Here is a 27,501-nt window from a genome sequence, read left to right on the forward strand (position 1 = left end):
CGTCTTCACATTGTTTTATTGTAGGTCTTATATATTACCTTAGGGTAGATAAATTGTTGTTTATAATATTATACATAAGATATACACACAAGGTACAATGACAACAATCAATTCATACTGTTCATAAATAAAGACCAGGTTTCCTTTTCTAACGGTAAGTTGTTTAACATTATTTGGTGCCAGGGAACACAGTAGAATGCAGCATGACACAGAGAGAAGTCATGTACAGACAAACAAATCAGTACATTATGTTGGTTTAAATAAGATGGTAGGTGGTTATTGTAATACTGTCAGTTAAGATATAGTACAGGAATAATGTTTTCATCTGACTGATGCAGTTTGATAATAACTGGTGTTATGTCTTTAGATCAAGCCCAAAGCTCTGTCCTGTAGTTGGACCTGAGACGCGACACACACACCGGCCATACTGTGTTGCAACAGTAATGGACACACATGGAGTAGCAGTATCATCCCTGCTGCAGCTGCATTTATTCAGTGGTTTTCCTAATACAACAACTTGTTACAATAGAGGCCTCCTCTGAAGTACTGTAACATGTACAACTACTTTCATTAGGTGCATGTATGATGCTATGAACTACAGGAGAAGGACCTGCTTTTCATGGTATTGTCTAGGCAGTGCATTCACATTGATGTAAAGATATATATATATATTAATGGCCTGACAAAGTAATAAATGCCCCCACTCTAAAATTAAAATGTCCATGAAATCCATTCTTGATCAATAACACAAGTGACACAATATAGTCTCATTGCCACCGTGTCAAGGGTTTGCATAACATATTTGACATACAGCATCAACCTGAACCTGCATATTTGAATTGCATTTACACAATTAGTAATGTATGGTACATTCAATAACACACAAAGATGTACATTTCCATTAAAGACACTCAGTCCGTTTCTAGTTCTACGGTGGCAGCGTACATTTGAAAATGTAAAACTAGTTCTGTAGAGTACAAGATGAATCCTCAATGTCCGTATCCACACTGTAAACAAACAGGCTGCTTTACCTTAGAAGAAAAGAAGACTCATCATTATACAAATAACCAACTGGCCATGAACTAAAGCATCATCTCTCCATGATCTAAAGCATCATCTCTCCATGAACTAAAGCATCATCTCTCTATGATCTAAAGCATCATCTCTCCATGATCCAAAGCATCATCTCTCCATGCTCTAAAGCATCATCTCTCCATAAACTAAAGCATCATCTCTCCATGATCCAAAGCATCATCTCTCCATGCTCTAAAGCATCATCTCTCCATAAACTAAAGCATCATCTCTCCATGCTCTAAAGCATCATCTCTCCATGAACTAAAGCATCATCTCTCCATGCTCTAAAGCATCATCTCTCCATGAACTAAAGCATCATCTCTCCATGATCTAAAGCATCATCTCTCCATGAACTAAAGCATCATCTCTCCATGAACTAAAGCATCATCTCTCCATGCTCTAAAGCATCATCTCTCCATGAACTAAAGCATCATCTCTCCATGATCTAAAGCATCATCTCTCCATGAACTAAAGCATCATCTCTCCATGATCTAAAGCATCATCTCTCCATAAACTAAAGCATCATCTCTCCATGAACTAAAGCATCATCTCTCAATGATCTAAAGCATCATCTCTCCATGCTCTAAAGCATCATCTCTCCATGATCTAAAGCATCATCTCTCCATGAACTAAAGCATCATCTCTCCATGATCTAAAGCATCATCTCTCCATGAACTAAAGCATCATCTCTCCATGATCTAAAGCATCATCTCTCCATGCTCTAAAGCATCATCTCTCCATGAACTAAAGCATCATCTCTCCATGATCTAAAGCATCATCTCTCCATGATCTAAAGCATCATCTCTCCATGAACTAAAGCATCATCTCTCCATGATCTAAAGCATCATCTCTCCATGCTCTAAAGCATCATCTCTCCATGAACTAAAGCATCATCTCTCCATGAACTAAAGCATCATCTCTCCATGATCTAAAGCATCATCTCTCCATGATCTAAAGCATCATCTCTCCATGAACTAAAGCATCATCTCTGATTATGTCTGGGTTCGACACCCAGTTTAAATTGCTCTCTTATCAATTGAATGTAAAGTGAATATAGGAATAGGGTTTGAGGGTTGAGGGTTTAAACAAAGGATGGGCTCATTAGTGGAACATGATGATGCTCTATCATCCACCATAAGGTCTGGAAAAATACTGTATCTGTCTACCATAAGCCTCATCATTGATATCCTGTGTGTGAGGGGACTACCATCACCCCTCCCCACCCCCCTTAGCTGTAGGCAGGGGCCGTGTAGGTAAAACTAACAACATGATACTTATCTTACACACACCACACTGGATGATGTTCATGGTGTTGGGTGTATTATCAGCTCCGATCAATATATTCATGACTTTTCTCATTTGGTGTCTTCAGCCGTATTGGAAATCCATCTTGGAGCGAAGAAGGGAGGCAGGAAGCTCTGCAACCAACCTCGCAGTCTTCCATTTACAGTCTGCAATCTGAGACCATTTTACTAAATTCCACACTGGTGGCCGAAATGGTCAGCTCATGTCAATGCAACACTAGATATGGGAAGTTCAATGAATCACTGTGTGTGTGTGTGTGTGTGTGTGTGTGTGTGTGTGTGTGTGTGTGTGTGTGTGTGTGTGTGTGTGTGTGTGTGTGTGTGTGTGTGTGTGTGTGTGTGTGTGTGTGTGTGTGTGTGTGTGTGTGTGTGTGTGTGTGTGTGTGTGTGTGTGTGTGTGTGTGTGTGAAAGAGTTGTATGCCAGTCATGTAGGTATGCTTCCGCATACATGATCATACACACAGATGTGTGCGCATCAGAAGTGAATATATATGTAACTTTAAGAATACACACGATATCAAGATGATCTTTAAACAAATTTTGTCTTGACATAATTCTTGTTTGTCACCCCATACTTACATGTTAGTTTCATTTACATATTTGTGATTCATTGATATCATGAGAATGACAAAACACATGACAAACAAATGGGTGTGTGTATTAAATAAAAATGTCTATATACACAGTCTATATGCACAATAGATGCCTTGTAACTATACTTGGTTTGGAATGTTATGGTATGACCATTATCTAGACATTAAAAACACAGAGCCATTATACATTTCCTTTTCCCATTGCATCTGTTTCTTTAAATACTGTGTGTTTTAGCAATGGAGTGAGAGAGAGAGGGAGAGAGAGAGGGAAAAAAAGAGAGAGAAGAGAGTGGTTGAGAGAATCAGGTTGGATGAGGATCCTGAAATAGTTGCTGTATTTGTTTGCCTGGGAGAATGTGTGTAGTTGTGTGTGTATGGTTGTGTGTGTGTGTGTGTGTGTGTGTGTGTGTGTGTGTGTGTGTGTGTGTGTGTGTGTGTGTGTGTGTGTGTGTGTGTGTGTGTGTGTGTGTGTGTGTGTGTGTGTGTGTGTGTGTGTGTGTGTGTGTGTGTGTGTGTGTAACATGTGGCTGCCTTCAGTCAGGTGGCTGCCTTCAGTCAGGGTAGATGAGGAAGCCAGAGTAGGTGCTGTATTTGTTGGTGTTTCCTCCGTGAACTTTGCCCCCGTCGAGCTGCACGCACACCTCGTCCCCTACATCCAGGTGCAGGATGACACTGTTGGAGGCATAGTCATAGTTCAGATCAGCATCCTGGGCAATGGCACTGGCCCTCACCTGAGACACACAGAGAGAGAGAAACAGAGAACGCGAAAGAAAGACGGGGCGGTGTTGAAGAAAGTGAATAACATGCTGACCACATAATCATTTGTTTTTACACATACATGTTATTCAATAATTTCATCCAAACTGCTTGCGCTTCTTAACGAATGTCTGCGTAGCCAGGCGCTAAAATAGAACTTGCTTCTCCCACCTCCTCGTTGGTTTTTAGGAGTATACAGTATACCCACGTAGATGATTGAAAGCTGAACGTTTCAGTTACTGGCCCAATGCTCTTAACCATTAGGATATCTGCCGCCCCATAGCCTGAGGTTGAGCCTTCATCATGGTCATCTAAATGTTAATTCCCAGGATGAGGAGGAAGAGGAAGACACATGGGGCAATTATGGCTCATCCCTATGTCTTAATTTACAACTACCTTTCCAAGATGGCATCATCTCCCCCAACACACATATACTATAAATCATAAATATTCACTGTTAATAGCCCAGAAGAAGGTATATCGGTATATATACCAAATCCTCTTGGTGATATTTTCCTGTATTTTCCTCTTTCCTTAATTTTCACCTCTCTCTTTCTCTCAGCTTCCCTCACCAATCTTCCCTTTCTATTAATCGGTAATCTTTCTATTCCTCTCACTCTCCTCCAATCTCCCTCTCCTTCTCTATTCTCTCTCTCTGAGCCGTTTAATATTATTTCCTCCTTCACTCAGGGGTCTTGGTATAATGTCATAGGTACAAAGGCCTTCCTGTCCAATGGGCATGTATCGCTCCAAATAGATGAGCTGTGCATTGACCTTTGACCCAGAACCTCCATTGAAACACAAACTTGCACTCTATCGATTTACTGGGATGTTCAGCAAGCTGTTGCAGTGGGACAATTCTAGAGATCGCATCCTAGATGGTTTAGTTGGGGTCAGGGAAGACATGCTTCACCAGTGTCAATCTCAAAATCTGAAATTGTTGCATTTATATTTTTGTTCAGTATAGTATCTCACCAGTCATGCATTTATATGCCTCCTAAAATTATACAAGCATATTCCATTTATATTCAATATACATGGTATAACACAGGAAAATACAGTGCTCACGGTATAAAATATTTTGTACTCAAATGGCCTGTAATGAGTTGCACTACATCTTAAGTTGTGCCATTTATTAATTGTATGTTTGTAGGCCTAATAACTAAAGCTGCTTATAATGAATAGTACCATCACCAGATAAATAGCCAACTGCTCAAGCATGGGATCTATTTAATCCTGGGAAAAGAAAATACACTAGTGAATCCATATTAATGATTGCAAATCTGACACCCTCACTCCATCCTTGTCTCTCTCCCAGGGTTTAGGCCTGGCTGAGGATATGTTCCATCATCTCAACCTGTCAGACGAGACTAAACTAACCATTTCTCCACAAACTTGTTGGCAATAATGAGTTTTCTTTTGCACATTTCATACCATTAACTCATTAGTTTCCTATAGTCTAATAGCCAGGCTATCTGTTTCCATGTACAGCTTGTTGCTTGGGTCTTTTTTCTTCTTCCCGAAGACTCAAATTAATCAATACATTCCTGTCGTTTTTAATTCAGCTCACATCACTCCATTAATTGTTCTGTCTCTCCCTCTCCATCTAACATATCCTCCATCCGCACCCCCTCACTATCTCTTCATTCTGGACCCATCTATCCATCTTTTTTCCTTCTTTCCCCAGAATGAGATGCAGGTCACGCTCACAGTTTCTTCCCCCACCATGGCAGTGTTGGCGGGAGCTGCGGCTAAGCGTGTCCCTGTCCGCTCTAAATCGGATTGATTAACAGCGCGCTGCTGTGGCAGGTCTTCCTGGACCCCCTCCACCAGCCCCCAGATGCGTTAGGCCAGGCTACAGGGTTTGGTAATTGGTAGTGGAACAGCCATGCCAGCTCCCTCCCTAATAGCCCCCACTCCTCAAGAACTCCATACAATCACAATAAATGGGACACACAATAGGCTACTGCGGTCAGATGGGCTCAAGAAACAGTGGTGGGAGGTCAGAATACAAATTCATTATTTTCGTCTATAAAAGCTGCTGGACTAGTAGTTTTTATTTTCCTTAGTAGTCTTCATAGTTTATGTATCTGAGGTGGACTGTAGATATATACTGAACAAAGATATAAATGTAAAATGTAAAGTGTTGGTCCCATGGTTTCATGAGCTAAAATGTGATTTGATTTTAAAAATAAAAGATCCCAGAATTTTTCTATACACACAAAAAGCATATTTCTCTAAAATGTTGTGCACAAATTGGTTTACATCCCTGTTAGTGAGCATTTCTCCTTTACCAAGAGAATCCATCCACCTGACAGGTGTGGCATATCAAGAAGCTGATTAAACAGCATGATCATTACATAAGTGCACCTTGTGCTTGGGCAATTTGTTGTGTGACAAAACTGCACCTTTTAGAGTGGCCTCAAGTTTTGAGGGAGTGTGCAATTAGTATGTTGACTGCAGGAATGTCCACCAGAGCTGATGCAAAGCTGTTATCAAGGCAAAGGGTGGCTACTTAAAAAAATAAACAAAAAACACTTTTTGTTGGTTACTACATGATTCCATGTGTAATTTCATAGTTTTGATGTCTTCACTATTATTCTACAATGTAGAAAATAGTAAAACATTTTAGAAAAACCCTTGAATGAGTAGGTGTGTCCAAACTTTTGACTGGTACTGTATATCCTTGGGATGTTCTAACATTCACTAAAATATAGTGTACACCATCTGTAACAACCACCACAGAACATTCCCCAAAAGTTCTCATTCGGTTTCCAGGTTAAGTAATAAAACACATTTCCAAGCAATGTTTTTAGAACATACTGCCACAACAAAATATCTTGCAACATCAGGTGAATGTTTTATACAAACATTGTATAATCATTAGCATAACTGGACAGTTTTTGTGTTATGAGAACATTTGCATCAACCTAACAAATGCTCTGGGAACTTTCACAGAACAAATTTTCTAACTTTCCGAGAAATTGGCCAGCTTTTATTTAACCTGTGACACTGCACACTCTTGAATTCAAGGGCAAATGCAATGAGCGTTCTGTCTATTTGAATAGCCCACATGTTAAAGGGTCATAACAAGAGCTATGACAGTGCTGGTGTTTACCCCTCCTCCCTGCAATTACCCTTTAAACATGTCATTCAGTTAATTATATTTGCTAAGGAGACCTGGTTATTTATGACTCTTCTGGCATCGGTCCATAGGGGACATTACTTCACTAAGGCTCAGACCGCAGAAAATATATGCAGTCGCTGACATTTAATGTGTCATGTTTATGATTAATGTATGGTTGCATTGTACTTCCTATATAACCTAGTGGCTCAACAGCAATTCTTCCCAACAATGAAGCTTCATTATATTACATTTTAAAACTATGTTAGTAAAACCAATATATGAAAATGAGTATACAGTGTTATTAAATGAGTATACAGTGTTATTTATGATATTACCCTCAACTCTAAAGTAATTGCATGATCAAACAGCAAAGAGTAATTTGTGTAAATGAACAGAGCATAAGCTACCAACTACAGATGAAAGATGGTTCTGTTTTTGAGTCCACAAACTCAAATCAAATGACTATGTAGTGGCAAAAAAGTCAATATGAATCATAATTTAAAATATTTAATTACCAAACACTGTATTTTGTCAAGCCAGGGGGCCAACAGGAACAGGCAGAGCAGTCTGAGAGAACCAGAGCAGTGAGTCTCATTTTGGTCTCTCAGTAACTATCAAAATGAAACCTTGTTTCCTTTAAAAGGGAGGAGGGGGGGGGGGGGTGCAGTGGGAATGTGAAAGAGAGGAAGGCAAATCAGGATTATTGTCAACTGCAGTGGAGATTGATATCGACAAGGGAGTACATTTCTGTCTGTTGGCCAAATGCCGTGCCGACTTGAGCTGCTGCTGCTGCTGGGGAGAGCGAGAGCCCGTGGGATGACAGGGAGGATAACACTGCCTCCACTTTTCATTAGGGGCGCCATTAAATAGGAGAGAGAGAGAGAGAGATGTATGGCGAGGGGGAGCTAAAAACACAGAGGCGAGAGAGAGGTGGTACAAGGGCACAAAAGACACAGAAAAGAGAGCGGGAGGTGGAGGTGGAGGCAGAGAGGCCGTGGAGAACAGGAGGCAGAGAAGTAGAGGCAAGTACAGGGAAAGAGGTAAAGAGAGGAGAGAGACTATGAAAAAGAGAGGAAGTGAGAGATTTAGAATGAGAGAACATAGGAGAGAGCAGCTGCGTGGCACTTTAACAGTCTAAGCACAAGACGGGGGTGAGGGGGGCCAAACTGGAGGGGGCCTGGAGGGATGGGGACGGAGGGAGCCTGTTGGATAACAAACTGATCAAGAGAACCTATTTCTGGAAGGCAGGAATGAGACTTGAGAGGTGGGGGTCTGTGTAGTCTCTGTTATTTTGGTGTTTTGCAGTGGTGCCTTGCTCCTCTGGTAATAAAAGTGACAGGATTCATTCACCGTGATGTACAGACCTCTCAGAGCGGAGCGAGACGATTGAGAGGGGTCTCTTAAACTCACCTGTGGGACCACTATATATATGGGTAGAGAGGCAGGGGTCGAGGAGGGGGTATGGAGGACTGATGGAAATATCCAGTTTATACAACGCTGTGGTTCTCTCTCTCTCCTCTCTCTCTCTCCGTGCTGTGTTAAGGTGTGCTCTTACCATTAGGGTGGTGGTTGTGGAAGCCTTTTAGCAGCCGTGTGGGTCTGACCCCTAATTGGCATGCTAAATGCTAATATATTGCCATGACACTCTGGACCTATGGTGTCAAGACGTTGATTAGAAAGTCTCTAATTGGCTCTGGGCTGGAATATTCCAATGGTGGAGATAGTTTAATTGGAAATAAAGGGGTTTCAGCTACAGATGGCTCTACCTGCAGAGCATCAACTATGAAGCAGCCAAAGGTTGTGCAATGACATTAAGTAATGTGCCACTTAGTCAGTGACTGGTCATTTGCAGGCTCCTATTAACAATTTAGAAAATATTAATATTGGAATTCTTGGGATATTTACCAATACAAGCACGCAGGAAGGCAGACACACAAGCATGCATGCAGACACATAGACATATTTTCTTGGGCCTTGCAAACCAGCTTTTTCTCCTCCATACCATCTGATTACAATGCCACCTACAGTGGGGCAAAAAAGTATTTAGTCAGCCACCAATTGTGCAAGTTCTCCCACTTATAAATATGAGAGAGGCCTGTAATTTTCATCAAAGGTACACTTCAACTATGACAGACAAAATGAGAAAAAAAATTCCAGAAAATCACATTGTAGGATTTGTAATGAATTTATTTGCAAATTATGGTGGAAAATAAGTATTTGGTCAATAACAAAAGTTTATCTCAATACTTTGTTATATACCCTTTGTTGGCAATGACAGAGGTCAAATGTTTTCTGTAAGTCTTCACAAGGTTTTCACACACTGTTGCTGGTATTTTGGCCCATTCCTCCATGCAGATCTCCTCTAGAGCAGTGATGTTTTGGGGCTGTTGCTAGGCAACACGGACTTTCAACTCCCTCCAAAGATTTTCCATGGGGTTGAGATCTGGAGACTAGCTAGGCCACTCCAGGACCTTGAAATGCTTCTTACGAAGCCACTCCTTCGTTGCCCGGGCGGTGTGTTCGGGATCATTGTCATGCTGAAAGACCCAGCCACGTTTCATCTTCAATGCCCTTGCTGATGGAAGGAGGTTTTCACTCAAAATCTCACGATATATGGCCCCATTCATTCTTTCCTTTACACGGATCAGTCGTCCTGGTCCCTTTGCGGAAAAACAGCCCCAAAGCATGATGTTTCTACCCCCATGCTTCACAGTAGGTATGGTGTTCTTTGGATGCAACTCAGCATTCTTTGTCCTCCAATCACGACGAGTTGAGTTTTTACCAAAAAGTTCTATTTTGGTTTCATCTGACCATATGACATTCTCCCAATCTTCTTCTGGATCATCCAAATGCTCTCTAGCAAACTTCAGACGGGCCTGGACATGTACTGGCTTAAGCAGGCGGACACGTCTGGCACTGCAGGATTTGAGTCCCTGGCGGCGTAGTGTGTTACTGATGGTAGGCTTTGTTACTTTGGTCCCAGCTCTCTGCAGGTCATTCACTAGGTCCCCCCGTATGGTTCTGGGATTTTTGCTCACCGTTCTTGTGATCATTTTGACCACACGGGGTGAGATCTTGCGTTGAGCCCCAGATGGAGGGAGATTATCAGTGGTCTTGTATGTCTTCCATTTCCTAATAATTGCTCCCACAGTTGATTTCTTCAAACCAAGCTGCTTACCTATTGCAGATTCAGTCTTCCCAGCCTGGTGCAGGTCTACAATTTTGTTTCTGGTGTCCTTTGACAGCTCTTTGGTATTGGCCATAGTGGAGTTTGGAGTGTGACTGTTTGAGGTTGTGGACGGGCGTCTTTTATACTGATAACAAGTTCAAACAGGTGCCATTAATACAGGTAACGAGTGGAGGACAGAGGAGCCTCTTAAAGAAGAAGTTACAGGTCTGTGAGAGCCAGAAATCTTGCTTGTTTGTAGGTGACCAAATACTTATTTTCCACCATGATTTGCAAATAAATTCATTACAAATCCTACAATGTGATTTTCTGGAGAAAAAAAATCTAATTTTGTCTGTCACAGTTGAAGTGTACCTATGATGAAAATTACAGGCCTCTCTCATATTTTTAAGTGGGAGAACTTGCACAATTGGTGGCTGACTAAATACTTTTTTGCCCCACTGTATGTGTGTGGTCAGGTCATGCAAACATCACGTGACTGATTTACTTCACATGGTCATCCAATTCTAAGACATCTCACATTGCTGATATTTTGACAAAGTGATCAAGCTGTCATGGTAGGGAGAAATTCTTAATTGGCTACCTTTAGTTCCCTCATTATATAATACCATGAGTCATGGGTAATGCCATACTATTAGCCTTTACTGTCTATTCTTGCAAATGTTATATTTCTAATGTCATATACATTTCCATGATCTCTAAGGGCTAAATGTTCTTTATCCCCCCTTACACAAAAAAAATAATTTATCAAACCAATTCTGACATTTGAACACAATGAGAAAACCCAACCTTTGGGATGAACTTTTGAAGGACTGTGCGAGGCAAAATGAGAAGGAAAACATAGATGAAACAAAAGAAGGAAAAATAAAGAGAAGGGAGGCCTAAGTCTGCACTGTATTAATGCCTCAGTGATAATTAAAGAAATTAATGGAAATACAGTATAATGGCTGTGTGTGTGAGAGAGAGATGGCAAAACTGCATTTGTGGTGTACTGACTTAATAATATTAATAAGGTGGGTGCTTATATTTGTCCTATTTCACACATGTACAAGTGTGTATTAATATGCATGTGTGAATTGGAAATGGGACATTATCAACGGCGACCCTGGAGCAATTAGAATTAAGTGCCTTGCTCAAGGGCACATCGACAGATTTTTCACCTCATCAGCTCAACGCTATAAGTTAGGGATGGGCAACTGGTCCCCTTTTGTAAGCCCACAGGGTCTCAACTTATTGTTAAGAGTTACAATTGTAGAGATGCAATTTCGAGATGTGGTTGTGCATCAGCAGTTTTTCTCTTGTTATGTCAGTCACTGACAGTCAATCAATTAGTCATGTCAGCTAACATGTTTTAGATTGGTAAGTTAGCTGGCTAGACTATCTAAACTTGTAGAAATCATTGTCGAATTACTGACCAGGGGGCCCCCATTGACTTTTAGTGACTCTCACTCACTCCCCATTGATTTTGTTAGTCACTCTCACTCAGATATCATATTAAAAATGGCAAACATCACAATCCACCCTATGGCAAAATGTGTAGAATTGCAGGAAATTAGTTGTAAAACTGCACATTTTTCTCACTGCCACATGGCAAAACGAGTATAATTGCAATTGCCTGATATTGTCACGTCCTGACCATAGTTCTTATGTGTTTTGCTTGTTTAGTGTTGGTCAGGACGTGAGCTGGGTGGGAATTCTATGTTGTGTGTCTAGTTTGTCTGTTTCTGTGTCCAGCCTAATATGGTTCTCAATCAGAGACAGCTGTCAATCGTTGTCCCTGATTGAGAATCATATATAGGTGGCTTGTTTTGTGTTGGGGATTGTGGGTGGTTGTTTCCTGTCTCTGTGTTTGTGTTCTGCACCAGATAGGACTGGCTCGGTTTTTCACGGTTTGTTATTTTGTTATTTGTTAAGTGTTCACGTTTATTGTAATTAAACATGTTAAGCACTGGCTACGCTGCGTGTTGGTCCGATCCCTGTTTCACCCCCTCTTTTAGTGAAGAGAGGGAAGGCTGCCGTGACAGATATTAGTTAGAAGATTTTGCAATTGTATATCTGCCCCATGGCAAAGTGTGTACATTTGCAGGAAATTAACTCTAAACCTTACTTTGTCTCTGCTGTCAAGAGGGGGGGCTGCTAAAATGTTTTGCTCAGAAGGTGGGGGGTGATCCCACAACAAAATTTCACTTAGGACCCCCCAAAAGGCTAGGGCCAGCTCTGAATGCATGTGTGTGGATGGATGTGAATACGCAGACCTGCGAGCCGTTGTGGCCCATCGTGATGAGTTCAGATTTTTTATGGCCCCCACCCCCATCAAAGTTGCCCATCCATGCTCTAACCACTTAGCTCCCTGCCACCCTGACTTATGAAACAGTACATGATGAAAAGAACCATCGTTTGGAAAATGTGCCCTACTATATAACGTAGTTGTGTTTTTTATGGTTATACAATAAATGTACAGGAAGAGTAATGAATATACAATTAAAAATAAGCTTTGCTGTTACAGTTTCAAAGTCACCTGTATGTCTTACAAAAGCTGGATGACAAGTAAGGGAAAGGCAAAACAAATGTAGTCATTAATTCCTGTGTAGCAGACAGTATCTGGAAGGCTGTTCTAAACTAACACCTCCACTGAAACCCACAGTGATTAGTAGCTACTAATCCTGACAGCGGACACGTCAGGCCCACTAAATAAGATATAGCGATTCACACGTGTCACACAGTTGCCCAGAAATTAGCTACTAGCTACTAGCATCCTTAATTAATGAGCTAATTGAGTTGACGTTGGACCGGATCCCTTCTGAAGTGAACATGACTGTGTTTTCATGTTTTTGATACGAAAACAGTCATGTTCACTTCAGAAGGGATCCGGTCCAACATTAGAGCAGATGACATATTATGTCCTATATTGACACTGCACTATCCAACTGAATAGAAAATACACTAACTCTCCAGTTGTATATCCTCTGAGAAGTGCAAAGAGTTGAGCCATGTGAAGCAGGAATCAGGGCAGCGGTTCCAATGTTGTGTTGGGCTTAATTAGTGCTCGGTCTGTCCTCCAGGTCTCTTTACCAATAGGTCAAATCAAACTAAATGCCACAGTCCTATAATGGGGACATGGTGTCACAAGTGGCACAAAGCTTCTGAGCAGACATGTTGGGTCTAAATGGGTTAGCAGCAGCTCTGCACTGGACTCATCATAAACTATTAGTCATAGAAGAAATATGCGGCCAACATGAGGGATGGGCTTAGACACTCCCAAAATGACCAATCCATGCACTAGCTATAAATATTCATGATAATCCCACTCCCAGCTCATCATCGCAAAAGGGCAAACTCTATATTGGTTGTAAATTATAAATTCATAGGAAAGGTCACTTGCTTTAACAAAAATCGTTTGGTTGCTTAAGAAACATGGAGAGTAGAGATCTGACGGCTCAGTAGGGTATGCAGGCTTGTCAGTTGTGAGGATCAGACGTAATTTCCCTCCTAATCATAGATGTCTAATAGGTACACTGGACAAGATGTCAAGGAACACGTGAAGGATTCATCATCCATTTAGCAATATCAGATATTCAGAGATCTACGACTGTCAATAAGGTCTTTGATTCATTTAACTTCTTCCACCTTTCTGTCCTTACACTGGCCTTGTTCTCTTTCACTCCATCTCCCCTCTTTCGTATCCATCTTCATCTTTCTTCTTTATGTTGATCTGATCCTACCCTCTCATGTTGGCCTTGCTGTAGCTGTGTCTCTTATCCCCCTATGCCTGCTTTCCTCTGTTTATCCATCCATCTTTCTCTCCTCTCTTGATCTCTCTGTCGCCCCACTTGTCTGCAGCCTGCCTCCCTTTACAGTCATCTCTCCCCAGGCTGTGTCTTAATCCCACCTCCCTTTGATGTGCTGCGGATAAACTGCATCTCTGTGTCAATATGACACAATTTAAACACACAACCTAGATCTGCCCTTTGAGTTATAGTCAATGTAAATCACACTTACAGTACATAATAATTCTCCCCCCGATGAAAATCGGGGAGGGAACTGTATATCTGTCTCCGTCCGTTAGTACATTTGTACGTTAGTCACATGCGATATCTCAGACAGCACTGGCCCGATTTTGATGAAACTTGGGTGAATGATGCATCTTACCATAGAGATACGGCATTTACAACATTACACTGATTGGCTAGATGGTGGCTCTATAACAAGAGATTGAAAATGCTAACTTTGAAAGGCCAAGCCCCTCACCCCGATTGACCTAAAGTCATGAAATTCGGTACATTGGTCCCTCTCCTCACAAGGAACAAATATGCCTCAGGGACTCATTAGCTCCGCCATGATGGATTTTCCACCATTTACAATTTTGTGAAAAACACTTAAAACGCTACTCTTCTGGTATGGTATGACCGATCTGCACGAAACTTAACACGTGGCATCTATGGACAAAGTTCTCTCAAGTCAATATTTTCCATACTAGTACCCAAAACAACACAACCGCTATTGACCAATAAGCAATTACGTGGGTGTGGTCTGGCATATAAATGCATATAAATCAGTCAAGGCTATTCGTATTGTAACAGGCATATAAATCAGTCAAGGCTATTCGTATTGTAACGGGCATATAAATCAGTCAAGGCTATTCGTATTGTAACGGGCATATAAATCAGTCAAGGATATTCGTATTGTAACGGGCATATAAATCAGTCAAGGCTATTCGTATTGTAACGGGCATATAAATCAGTCAAGGCTATTCGTATTGTAACGGGCATATAAATCAGTCAAGGCTATTCGTATTGTAACGGGCATATAAATCAGTCAAGGCTATTCGTATTGTAACGGGCATATAAATCAGTCAAGGCTATTCGTATTGTAACGGGCATATAAATCAGTCAAGGCTATTCGTATTGTAACACACATATGTTGCAAACACTGTCAAGACTCAACATATGCAAGAACATTCATATCGACCACACTGTGGCGCTATAACGGGCACGTGTTTATATCTCTTGATCTGTTTGACTCTTACTGCTTTCACATAGGATTTACTGTATTTTGGCCCTAAAAATGTATTGGGCCATGTTTATATGACCCCCTTACAAACAGGCCCATTTTTACCACATTCTTGCCTGCATACAAATTTTATACCTCCTGTGAACATGTCGGCAACGAGTGGTAGCAGTAGTAATATACACCATCAAAAAGACATGAATTATTCATTTGTTTAGGTAGGTCCTAAGAAATATTATAAGACTAATAAAATGTATTTTCAAAACAATAGAATGGTATATTTTGGGTTTAATTATGTTATGTCCAAATGAATGAATTCAATAGTTCATTATTTTGTTCATTAATACCCCAATCACAGTTAACACACATATATTTTGTAGTAAGAATATAATGGAATACAACAGAATAAAACACAAATAATATTTTTCCCACACAACTTGTGTCACTGGAATGTGTGGAACTGCTGTCTTGTAAAAAAGTGATATTTTGAAAAAGAGCCACAATTAATCTCTTTCGAAACCCTCACTCCACTTTGTTAAGGTGCAGGCATACATTGACAATATCTCCATCATGATACCCATAAAAAATAATAGCAATCCTATTTTCAAAAGCATGTGAGTCTCGAGTTCATAATTCATAACCTCTGCGGACTTTTGAAGTTGCCTATATGTGATCGAGCAAAATAATAGGCCTCCACTTGGTTTCTGGTACATTATTGCATGCTAAATGTTTCTGATCAGTGATAGATGAGCAAACAAATAGATGAGCTACCACTTCCACTTATTTGCCCAGCCAGAAACTACTTAACCAAATAGCCTACAGACGGAGATTCAGTGAAACAAAATCCCATTAATTGAGACAAGTCAGTGAAGTCACAGGCTTTTGGTCAGGATTAAGCCTAGGATACTAAGCGACTGGGAGTGAAGAGCAAAATAATCCACTTGTTAAACAACAAAATGTTCTAATAAATGAGCCAACTAGACAAGATGACCATGAGCAGCACTCACCTCAGCTAAAATTTCCCCAGCCTAATTGTAGCCTAACCAATATCCAAACAGAGAATCAGTAAAAACAAAAATCTGACATTGATTGATTTATCAAGACGAGTCCCCACGCTTGTCTCAAAGCAGCGCAATAGTGCTGTCCCAATAAAAACGATGCTGAAATTATAATCTAATTGACCACAGGCGGGTAGCCTATTGCTTCAAATGTATTACAATGATTGGATAACTTTGGGAGTTTCAGTAAGCAACAATTTGATACATGCCTTCAATTGCATTAGCCAATTTTCTTCCAATATTTTTGTCATTCAGTGATATTTATTCACACAGTAATTCTTCTGTGGTTAAGAAAATAGTGGGCTATGCGAAGAGATGGGAGAAGTGAAATGCCTCGCAAAGTTAGGGAGCTGGCAGGAGGATGGTTAACTGGCACTGCCTCGCAACCATCAAGAGTTTAAGAGCGCAGTGTGTGCCAATGCTGCCACAGTATTACGGGCACGTTTCATACTAAGCCGTAGGCAGAAATGTACCAAAATGATTACTAGGTCGTTAGGCGGAAATAAATGTTTTAGCTTTGATACCGGCAATACCTTTCAGATACAAGAAAAGGGCTGGAAAAAAGTTGGTGGTATGGTAAAGTTGGCAGAAAAAGTCAAAGTCAGAGTATCAGAGTGATGAAATTTGGCACACAGGCTCAGTGATATGAGTCTAGCTAACCCACACAACATCTCAGAAACCACTGGCCCGATTTTTCCGAAACATCTTGCCAAAGAGATCTGTTATTTAGCAAAATTATACTGATTGGCCAGATGGTGGCGCTATAACAAGAGATGGAAAATACTAACTTTGAAACGCCACGCCCCTCACCCCGATTTACCTAAAGTAATGAAGGTACATTGCATTTGGAAAGTATTCAGACCCCTTGACTTTTTCCACATTTTGTTACATCACAGTCTTGTTCTAAAATAGTTTTTTCCCCTCATCAATCTACACCCAATACCCTATAATGGCAAAGCAAAAACAGGTTGTATGGAATTTTTTTGCAAATGTTACTCAAATAAAAAACTGAAATGACATTTACATAAGTATTCAGAACCTTTACTCAGTACTTTGTTGAAGCCCTTTTGGCAGTGAATACAGCCTCGAGTATTCTTGGGTATGACACTACTGTATTTGTGGAGTTTCTCCCATTCTTCTCTGCAGATCCTCTCAAGCTCTGTCGGGTTGGATGGGGAGCGTCACTGCACAGCTATTTTCAGGAGATGTTCGATCGGGTTAAAGTCCGGGCTCCGACTGGCTATTCAAGGACATTCAGAGACTTGTCCCAAAGCCACTTCTGCATTGTCTTGGCTGGGTCCTGTTGGGAGGTGAACCTTCACCCCAGTCTGAGGACCTGAGCGCTCTGGAGCAGGTTTTCATCAAGGATCTCTCTGTACTTTGCTCCGTTCATCTTTCCTTTGATCCTAACTAGTCTCCCAGTCCCTGCTGCTGAAAAACATCCCCACAACATGATGCTGCCACCACCATGCTTCACCGTAGGGATGGTGCCAGATTTCTTCTAGATGTGACGCTTGGCATTCAGGCCAAAGAGTTCAATCTTGGTTTCATCTGACCATGTTTCTCATGGTCTGAGTCCTTTAGGTGCCTTTTGGCAAACTCCAAGCGGGCTGTCATGTGCCTTTTACTGAGGAGTAGTTTCCGGCTTGCCACTTTACCATAAAGGCCTGATTGGTGGAGTGCTGCAGAGATGATTGTCAATATGAAAGGTTCTCCCATCTCCAAAGAGGAACTCTGGAGCTCTGTCAGAGTGACCATCGGGTTCTTGGTCACTTTCCTTACCAAGGCCCTTCTCCCCCGATTGCACAGTTTGGCTGGGCGGCCTTGGTGGTTCCAAACCTCTTCCATTTAAGAATCAAATAAAATCAAATTGTATTTGTCACATGCATCGAATACAACAGGGGTTACCTTACAGTGAAATGATTACTTACAAGCCCTTAACCAACAATGCAGATTTAAGAAAAATACCTAAAAAAAATAAGACATTTAAGTAACAAATAATTAAAGAGCAGCAGTAAAATTGCAATAGAGAGGCTATATACAGGGGGTACTGGTACAGAGTCAATGTGTGGGGGCACCAGTTATGACGAGGTAATTGAGGTAAGATGTACATGTACAGTAGGTAGAGTTATTAAAGTGATTATGCATAGATAATAACAGAGAGTAGCAGCAGCGTAAAGGGGGGGGGGGGGGGGCAGTGCAAATAGCCTGGATAGCCATTTGACTAGATGTTCAGGAGTCTTATGGCTTGGGGGCAGAAGCTGTTTAGAAGCCTCTTGGACCTAGACTTGGCGCTCCGGTACCACTTGCCTTGCGGTAGCAGAGAGAACAGTCTATAACTAGGGGGGATGGAGTCTTTGACAATTTTCAGGGCCTTCCTCTGACACCTGGATGGATGGAAGCATGGCCCCAGTCATGTACTGGACCGCACGCACTACCCTCTGTAGAGCCTTTTGGTCAGAGGCCGACCAGTTGCCATACCAGGCAGTGAAGCAACACGTCAGGATGCTCTTGATGGCGCAGCTGTAGAACCTTTTGAGGATCTGAAGGCCCATGCCAAATCTTTTCAGTCTCCTGAGGGGGAATAGGTTTTGTCGTGCCCTCTTCACAACTGTCTTGGTGTCCTTGGAGCATGTTAGTTTGTTGGTGATGTGGACGCCAAGGAACTTGAAGCTCTCAGCCTGCTCCACTACAGCCCCGTCAATGAGAATGGGGGCATGCTCGGTCCTCCTTTTCCTGTAGTCCACAATCATCTCCTTTGTCTTGATCACATTGAGGGAAAGGTTGTTGTCCTTGCACCACAAAGTCAGGTCTCTGACCTTCTCCCTATAGGCTGTCTTGTCGTTGTCGGTGATCAGGCCTACCACTGTTGTGTCATCGGCAAACGTAATGATGGTGTTGGAGTCGTGCCTGGCTGTGTAGTCATGAGTGAATAGGGAGTACAGTAGGGGACTGAGTAAGCACCCAAGGGGCCACCATGTTGAGGATCAGCGTGATGGATGTGTTGTTACCTATCCTTACCACCTGGGGAGGCCCGTCAGGCAGTCCAGGATCCAGTTGCAGAGGGAGGTGTTTAGTCCCAGGGTCCTTAGCTTAGTGATGAGCTTTGAGGGCCATATGGTATTGAACGCTGAGCTGTAGTCAATGAATAGCATTCTCACATAGGTGTTCTTTTGTGCAGGTGGGAAAGGGCAGTGTGGAGTGCAATAGAGATGGCATCATCTGTGGATCTGTTGGGGCGGTATGCAAATTGGAGTGGGTCTAGAGTTTCTGGAATAATGGTGTTGATGTAAGCCATGACCAGCCTTTCAAAGCACTTCATGGCTACAGACCTGAGGGCTACGGGTCGGTAGTCTTCGCTTCTTTGGGCACAGGGACTATGGTGGTCTGCTTGAAACATGTTGGTATTACAGACTCAGACAGGGAGAGGTTGAAAATGTCAGTGAAGACACTTGACAGTTGGTCAGCGTATACTTGGAGAACTCTTCCTGGTAAACCATCTGGCCCTGCGGCCTTGTGAATGTTGACCTGTTTAAAGGTCTTGCTCATATCGGCTGCGGTGAGCGTGATCACACAGTCATCCGGAACAGCTGTTGCTCTCATGCATGTTTCAGTGTTACTTGCCTCGAAGCAAGCATAGAAGTAATTTAGCTCGTCTGGTAGGCTCGTGTCACTGGGCAGCTCTCGGCTGTGCTTCCCTTTGTAGTCTTTAATAGTTTGCAAGCCCTGCCACATCCGAAGAGCATCGGAGCAGGTGTAGTACGATTCGATCTTAGTCCTGTATTGATGCTTGCCTGTTTGATTGTTCGTCGGAGGGCATAGCGTGATTTCTTATAACCTTCCGGGTTAGAGTTCCGCTCCGTGAAAGCGGCAGCCCAACCCTTTAGCTCAGTGCGAATGTTGCCTGTAATCCATGGCTTCTGGTTGGGGTATGTACGTACAGTCACTGTGGTGACGACGTCATCGATGCACTTATTGATGAAGCCAGTGACTGATGTGGTGTACTCCTCAATGCCATCAGAAGAATCTTGGAACATATTCCAGTCTGTGCTAGCAAAACAGTCCTGTAGCTTAGCATCTGCTTAATCTGACCACTTTGTTATTGACTGAGTCACTAGAGCTTCCTGCTTTAAATTTTGCTTGTAAGCAGGAATCAGGAGTATAGAATTCCCCAGATCTGTGCCTCAACAAAATCCTGTTTTGGTGATCTATGGACAATTCTTTCGACCTCATGGCTTGGTTTTTGTTCTGACATCCACAGTGGACTGTGGGATCTTATATAGACAGGTGTGTACCTTTCCAAATCATGCCCAATCAATTGAATTTACCACAGGTGGACTCCAACCAAGTTGTATAAACATCTCAAGGATGATCAATAGAAACAGGATGCACCTGAGCTCAATTTCGAGTCTCATAGCAAAGGGTCTGCATAGTTATGTAAATAAGGTATTTCTGTTTGCAAAAAATGTCTATAAACCTGTTTTCGCTTTGTCATTATGGGGTATTGTGTGTAGATTGATAAGGAAACATTTTTTAAATCAATTTTAGTATAAGGCTGTAAGATAACAAAATGTGTAAAAAGTCAAGGGGTTTGAATACTTTCCAAATGCACTGTACATAGTGTCCCTCTCCTCATAAGGAACAAATATGCCTCAGGGACCCATTAGGTCCCCCATAATGGATTTACGTGGGGGACGACATGTTTGCTGTTGCCTTGTTTAAAACTAGAGTTATTGACTGGATACTCAGATGGACAGGTACAACAACTCAAATGGGACATGGGAGGGGGAGCTACAACAGACAAATCACATTTTTCGATTTCTGACACAATCCAAACAGTATGCCTACACACGGCAAATACCAAACATTGACATTGATATTGGTACTCCTTGCTATAACTTTGAGGTTGATCTGTTGGTCTCTAGTGTTGGCTATGCAATGTTCTCCCAGGGTTGTGTTTTTGTAATTGATCCCATCAGTTAGCTCCCCTATAAGAGCTCTTGTCTATTCATTGCAAAGTGGGACCACAAAGTGGAGTGGGCCTGTGAAAGGGGGATGGGCACTGAATTGGGTTAAATAATTTAGTTGATGGAAAAGATAATTAATGGGCAAGCCAATAGACAAGCCAGAAGCGTTGGGGGGGGGGGGGGGGGGGGGGAGTGGAGAGGATCTAATCTAAAGGCCATGAATTATTTAACACCGGTACAGGACAGGAATGACAATTTCAGTGACAGCACGCAACAAACAAGGTCTACCAATTATCCCTGGCATTTTCCTGTCCGTCTTCTTTACTGTGCACTTTATTCACACCCTGTCAAATCAATGAGCGGGGAGGCAGAGCGGAATCTACCTCTTAATAGACCTGGTCAAATAAAAAGCCTGTGTTATGGGTGTATTGGGGAAGCTGGGCGAAGTGCCAGGGTGGTACAGGATAAAAAATGAATGGTAACTTAGGGTCCGTTCGTAAATTCTGAGCGTTTCGTTCTCGGAGCATTCAGAGTGCACACTGGACACTCTGGCCGTGGAGTAGTGTAGGGTTGATCCGAGTGTTCTGGCCTCACAACGGCAGTCAAGCACCCAAGCTAACTGGCTAACTAGCTAGCTACTTCCAGACACAAATGAGAGAACACCTCACTTTGACCATTTTACTCCCCCTAGCAGAGCTGGTTAGGCTGTTTTCATGTTATCCAGAGCATTGGTGACTAACTGTGCTGCTGGTAACAATTTAAATTACGCCTTTTTGCCGACGTTTAGTGACACCGGCCCTATTCAATTGGTGTTGAGTGTTTGGAAATTTGTCAGTGTTTGGAAATTTGTCAGTGTTTGGAAATATGTCAGACGAGCATGTTCTGAAATAAGAGTAGATAGCCAGAGTGATTTAACGAATGCACCCTTATAATAGACGTTATCATTTAAAAATGTGCCAGAACTAGACACATCCATTCCACCACCAATTGGATAGGTAACATTTATATAATGGAGATGGTAACATGCACTCTGCCTAAATGGTAACATGTACTCTGCCTATTTTTACAGGGAGATGGTTAGATGATTGAGATACAGTATAACAGTAAGGCCAACAGTTGAAATTTGACCAGAGCACGATGCGAAACCCCTAACATCCTTCCTTTATGGCTATAGTGGATAAGTGCTTGACTGGACTTGACTTCTTTGGTTGGGGGTATACATTCAACCCAGTAAAAATTGTCTGATGAAGACAGGTTAGTTACACTTACACTTAGTTGTAATTGTTTGTACTAATTTATAAAGGGTAAGAAATATTAAACTCAGTTTTTCCCCTGAAGACAGTTTTATAGAGATTTTATGATGGATTGGTTTAAGTTGTTGATGCCTACCAATCTGTCCTGAATAAGCAGTAGCTATCAGGGTCAGGGTCGACTTAGCAACACACCGCTGCCTGACTACACAGCTTGTAAATTATGTGTAAAGAAATCAACCACCAGTGTTTCATCAAACACAATGCAAAGTGAGTCGTATTCTGTTCCTCTATGGTAATCCCTCTGTGTAGCTCTTCTGTTCCACACCACACACGTCAAAATGAAACCTCAATAGAGTCAGGGTTTAATTCCTCAAGCTTGTCATCTCCAGATGGCTATTATTTTTTTAAATTGTTTTGCTTGTTTATTTATTGATGCCGGAGATCCTCAGAGGACAGTAGCCAGCTGTTGCATTTTGGCGTCATTCCACAGAAATGTGGAGGATCGTTATCCTCTTGATCGCATAGCTGTCACTGCCTTCTCTCTCTCCTGCTGCCCAAATCAGGAGGTGGAACCTAGCAAAGTGTTACACTTTTTGTCTTCCATTCCATTCCAGCTTGGTGTGTGCAGTTTGCTGTTCAGGCACTTTAGGCCTTCATTTTCTCTGTGTCCTCCAGGAGCAATTCACTATATCTTTAGGGAACTTTTTTTTAAAGCCTTTTGATGATATCCAGAGAAAATGGATTGTTGAATTATTAAGTGAGGGCTTACTTGTTCTTATACAAATATTGGATGAGTTGTTTTATTCTCATTTTACTCTGTCTGCAAAATAATCTATTTTACCTCAACTTTCCTTGTTTAAATGTTTAATCTAGATTGCTTTGCTAATTCATCCTTCAAACGCGTGCCATTGTTGTTTATGGCCATCCCACAATCTTACCAATAATAGAATACCAAATGGAAACATTCAACCCATGTCATTTGGCCTAGCTAAAAGCTAAATGGTTAGTGTTGAATGTTTAGAATGTGTAGGCATGACATACTTCCTAGTTGATTGGAATATGTAAGCGTTCCACTGTTCTACTTCTCTGTTCTTTCATGTTTAAACAATAACACTCTGAGTATACATACTTGTGTAAAATGTAGGTCCCCTGGTTAAGCTTCCTACCAGACAAAAATTGTCTCAAGGTACTTGGATATTCAATTAGGCAAACAGGCTTCTAAATCTCTTAACAAACCTTCCAAATTAACTTTGACTCAAAAGATAATGGGCAAATATATACCAAATTGCTCAGCCTTTTCCTTCAATAATATAATATGACACTTTTATCCTGAGTGACTTACAGTCATGCGAGCCTAAATTTTACTTATGGGTGGCCCGAACGGGAATCAAACCCACGACCTAAGCGCCATGCTTTACTGACTGAGCATGAAGACACATATGCATACAACTCCAAAATATCTATTATAATCAGGGCTTGGAACCGGTTCAGGGAACAGAACCGAAAACCGAAAAATAATAAAATTGTTCAAGGAACGGAAACAGAACCGGTAATGAAAATAAACTTTAGGTGCCTGACAAGTCACCCTGAATTCCACTCTATCGATCGCTACATACATTCAGTATGAATCTGCCATCCTAGAAGTCGTTTGTGTGACTTCAAAATGAGGGGTGATGTACAAAGCAAATTAATCAGCGATTGGATCGTCTCTAAGAAATATAACCAATCAGAGTATCACAGTTGATAACCTCATCATGTAGGCCGGTCTGGCCCAACCCATTGGTTTCTGGGACCAATCAAAATGGTCAGAATGTGTTAGCATTCTAGATATCGTAGGGGAGGGAGGCAAATACAGACTCATCGATAAACGTCAGTTTGGCCAGAGTGATGTGGCTGGGTAGCCTGGAAAGATCTGTAGTCTTCCGGAACAGAAGCGTTATTTTCAAATCTTGAGAACTGGTTAATAATGTTATTATTCCTGTTAAATTCCTAATGTCTGGTATATAATTATGTGAAGTTATCATGCTAATTATAACCTAAACACATTCCAGTTCACATCATGTCATGATGTTCAGCGCTTCAAGCCAAGCCCCCTCCATGTTTACTCCTAACTCTCGCCCTCTCCCCACTGCTGGTGAAATTTCATTTGCATCTCGTGCTTGCCAATCAAACATGTAAACAACTAACTTACGCATTCCATAGCAAGCTTCTCTGTTTGTGCTAACTGGTGAAGTAAATTAAGGAGCTATTTTTGTAAAAAAATATGTTGATTTGATAGGTTTAAAAAAGTATGAACAAGTACGAAAAGGAACTATATGAACAGTTACTTTTTTGGTTTCGAACCAGTTCAGAACTTTCTTTTCTGGTCGGAACACTGGAACGGAATGAAAGAAATAGAGGTTCTGTTCGGAACGAAACCATTGTAAAATTATTTTGGTTCCAAACCACGATTATAACCCTTTCTCTTTTTCAGAGAGGCCTCTGACAAGAAGAAACACATATTATTGGATAATGGAAGTAGAAGTGATACAAGAAGGCATAGGTGTATCAGGGGTTCTTAGACTAAATCAGCTGAACTGTTGACTTTTAGTGTGGGATTAATTGTGTGCTCATCTGTCTAGCTCATCACACACACAACAACACACACTCCTCTCTGTCTCACCTGTCCATTCTTTTTTAAGTCGGCCCACATGCTGGTCCCATCTCCGCCCCTCATCAGGACATGGTAGGTGAAGAAGTAGATGCCAGGTAGGGGGCAGGTGAACTTGCCAGTACTGGGTTCATAGTAGTTCCCCACATTGGTCACTACGTCGTCAAACCTCAACACCTCACTCCCTTCATGCTGTTTGCGGAGGCCAGCGTAGAAGGCGATCTTGGGGCTGTAGAAGGAGGGGATGTAACCCCCTGGGCCAGGGCCGGGGGGACCAGGGGGGCCTGGCTTGCCTGGTTCTCCTGTGGGACCTCTGGGGCCTGGGGGGCCAGGGCTCCCACGAAACCCAGACTTGCCCCTTCTCCCTGTGAAGTCTGGGGGTTGGGGGGAGACAGCGGTCAGCTCGTGGCTGCCCTGTGGGGGGGTGAAAGAGTCGCACACCATCTTGCAGCTGCCGAGCATCTCATAGTGGGTGCTCCCGCCTCCAGACGCCCCCCCTTTGGTGGTGTGAACCAATAAGGGGATGGCGACCAGCAGCACCAGCACCATGGCCACGCCCACTCCTGCCCCGATGACACGTTTCCTGCGGCTAAGCCGGGAGGCGGCCAGAGTGAGGAAGTCCTCCTCCCCCTTGGCCGGAATGGTGGTGCCGGCCAGAATGAACTCTGGGAAAACCAGGACTAGGGGGAGAGATAGTGAGAGAGGGGCTAAGGGGGGAAAGGCGATGGGGCAGAGAGGTTCTACACTGGGAGTAGGGGGGAAGTAGTTAATTTTACCTAAGGGAAATAAGATGTAAATGAGGGAGAGTGAAAAGGTAGGAGGGTTGTGAGGAAAGACTGTAAATATAGGAGATTTCAAATTAAAGACAGGAATGAGATGCTATAGGACACTTAAGGAACAGCAAAGCTCAATGTTGCAAAATCAAGAGTCGTTGAAGTCAAATGTCAGGAAGAGAATACAAAACATGTTTTCATTCCATTCATTTTTTAAAATGTTTTTCTAGGTTTATCCTCTAATTTGTCAAAACTCTTTTCTCCACATTTATTTTTTAAGGTAAAACGTTTAATCCGCAAAACAATATTTATTCACTTTCTTCATCCTTCTTTTCAGTAAAGATCTCACTGATATCAAATGTAGTATGTTATTTTCTTTAAGAGGGCTAGAGGAGAAACCAGCTAGTTGAGTGTGAACAACTTCTCAGTGTTACAGACATGGGTTGAAACTGACTAAGTCACACATCCAGGTCTTTGGAAGGTTAAATGCAAGGTTTTTCCCTGGGATGGAGTGTAGATTGTTCTAGAGGGTTCTCTAAAAATATTAATATTTTTCAGCCAGAATGGCAGCAGGATCTCCTGGTGGAATGTCCTTATATTTCTCAGTTGGAGAGCTGTCAGGTGGGGTCTGCTCCAGTATTCCCAAAGGAGTCCATCTCACCCACGGCATTCAGTGAAGGGCACTCACTTGTCTGGTCCAAGGATGAGTGGAGAGGAATGAAAGAGCGCTTAAATCTCTTGTATTTGTTCCTATTCCTCCTTCCTTGTGTTTCTCTTTCTCTATGTATTTTTCATCGCTTATTAATCCTGGGTCTGTTTTCCTCTTGGGTAGACTAACAAATTCCCCTCTCAGATATGGTTGTTTGAAGGTGATATTTTTCAAAAGTCAGTATTTATTGAAACAGTATTGAGAAAATGTTCTGTTCCTCATAAAAACTTGCTTCTCTGTTTTTTTTGTGGTGAGTTGAGTCGTAGCAGAGAATATCTAAGGTTCTACTGCTCGCCTGTAAATCAGACATCTTGTGTCAGGAGCATTCTATTGGGGGAAGGAAATATATTTTGAGGTTGATGTACATTTAGGCCTACTAAATGAATAGAGTATATTATTCACTATATTAATTGCATTGATTACTATAGCTCAACCATATGCATAAGATACAATGAAGTGTAGATAATATCTAACCATTAACACAATTCTAATCACTTACACAATTACTGCAAAGCAGAGTTTAAATGTTGATATCCAATACAAATTGTTTAAATTCATAATTTTATGTGAAAATGAAAGAGGATTCAAAACTAGTAGACTTAAATGGTTACATTTGTGCAATACATGGATACATGTGAGACTACTTAATCTTTGGAATAACAACAAAACTAATTGTAATAATACAATTATGAATAACAGCCATGCCTAAAAATTATTTGAAACCAAAAGTGTGCTTTGCATAGTAGTCTAGATTAGTTATTTTTTAGGATATCTAATTAATTATCAGTAACTTTATAACTGTATTCAAGCATTTTTAATTACACACATTCAAACACATTCAGATATTTAATGAGACCATACATGTTTCTTATGTTGGCCTAGTGAAAATATAAATATCTCCGAGAGATAGAGGCTATTTCAAACAAATCTTAAAAAAAAAAAAAAAAAATTATATCGCTCACCTTTTGCTCCTCGCTGCACAATAGAGGTGTCGATGATCTGAGAAACGCTGTGGGAAGGTGAACCTATCAGTTTCGCGCAG

General features: G+C 41.7%; 1 protein-coding gene across 2 annotated transcripts; it reads right to left on the reverse strand.

Moving 5' to 3' along the window:
- LOC129815535 (complement C1q-like protein 4) lies at nucleotides 1-27,501 on the reverse strand. Of its 2 annotated transcripts, none has more exons than XM_055869449.1 (3): nucleotides 27,422-27,501; nucleotides 24,990-25,657; nucleotides 1-3,703 (listed from the first exon to the last, which is right to left on the reverse strand). In XM_055869449.1, the coding sequence occupies exons 2-3, from the start codon at nucleotides 25,524-25,526 to the stop codon at nucleotides 3,524-3,526; spliced, it is 717 nt and encodes a 238-aa protein (XP_055725424.1). In that variant the 5' UTR covers nucleotides 25,527-25,657; nucleotides 27,422-27,501; the 3' UTR covers nucleotides 1-3,523. The 2 variants fall into 2 exon arrangements, with proteins under 2 accessions (XP_055725424.1, XP_055725423.1); XM_055869448.1 differs by having other exon boundaries at nucleotides 24,990-25,753; nucleotides 27,422-27,485.

Source organism: Salvelinus fontinalis, chromosome 18, assembly GCF_029448725.1.
Source record: "Salvelinus fontinalis isolate EN_2023a chromosome 18, ASM2944872v1, whole genome shotgun sequence".
NCBI lineage: Eukaryota > Metazoa > Chordata > Actinopteri > Salmoniformes > Salmonidae > Salvelinus > Salvelinus fontinalis.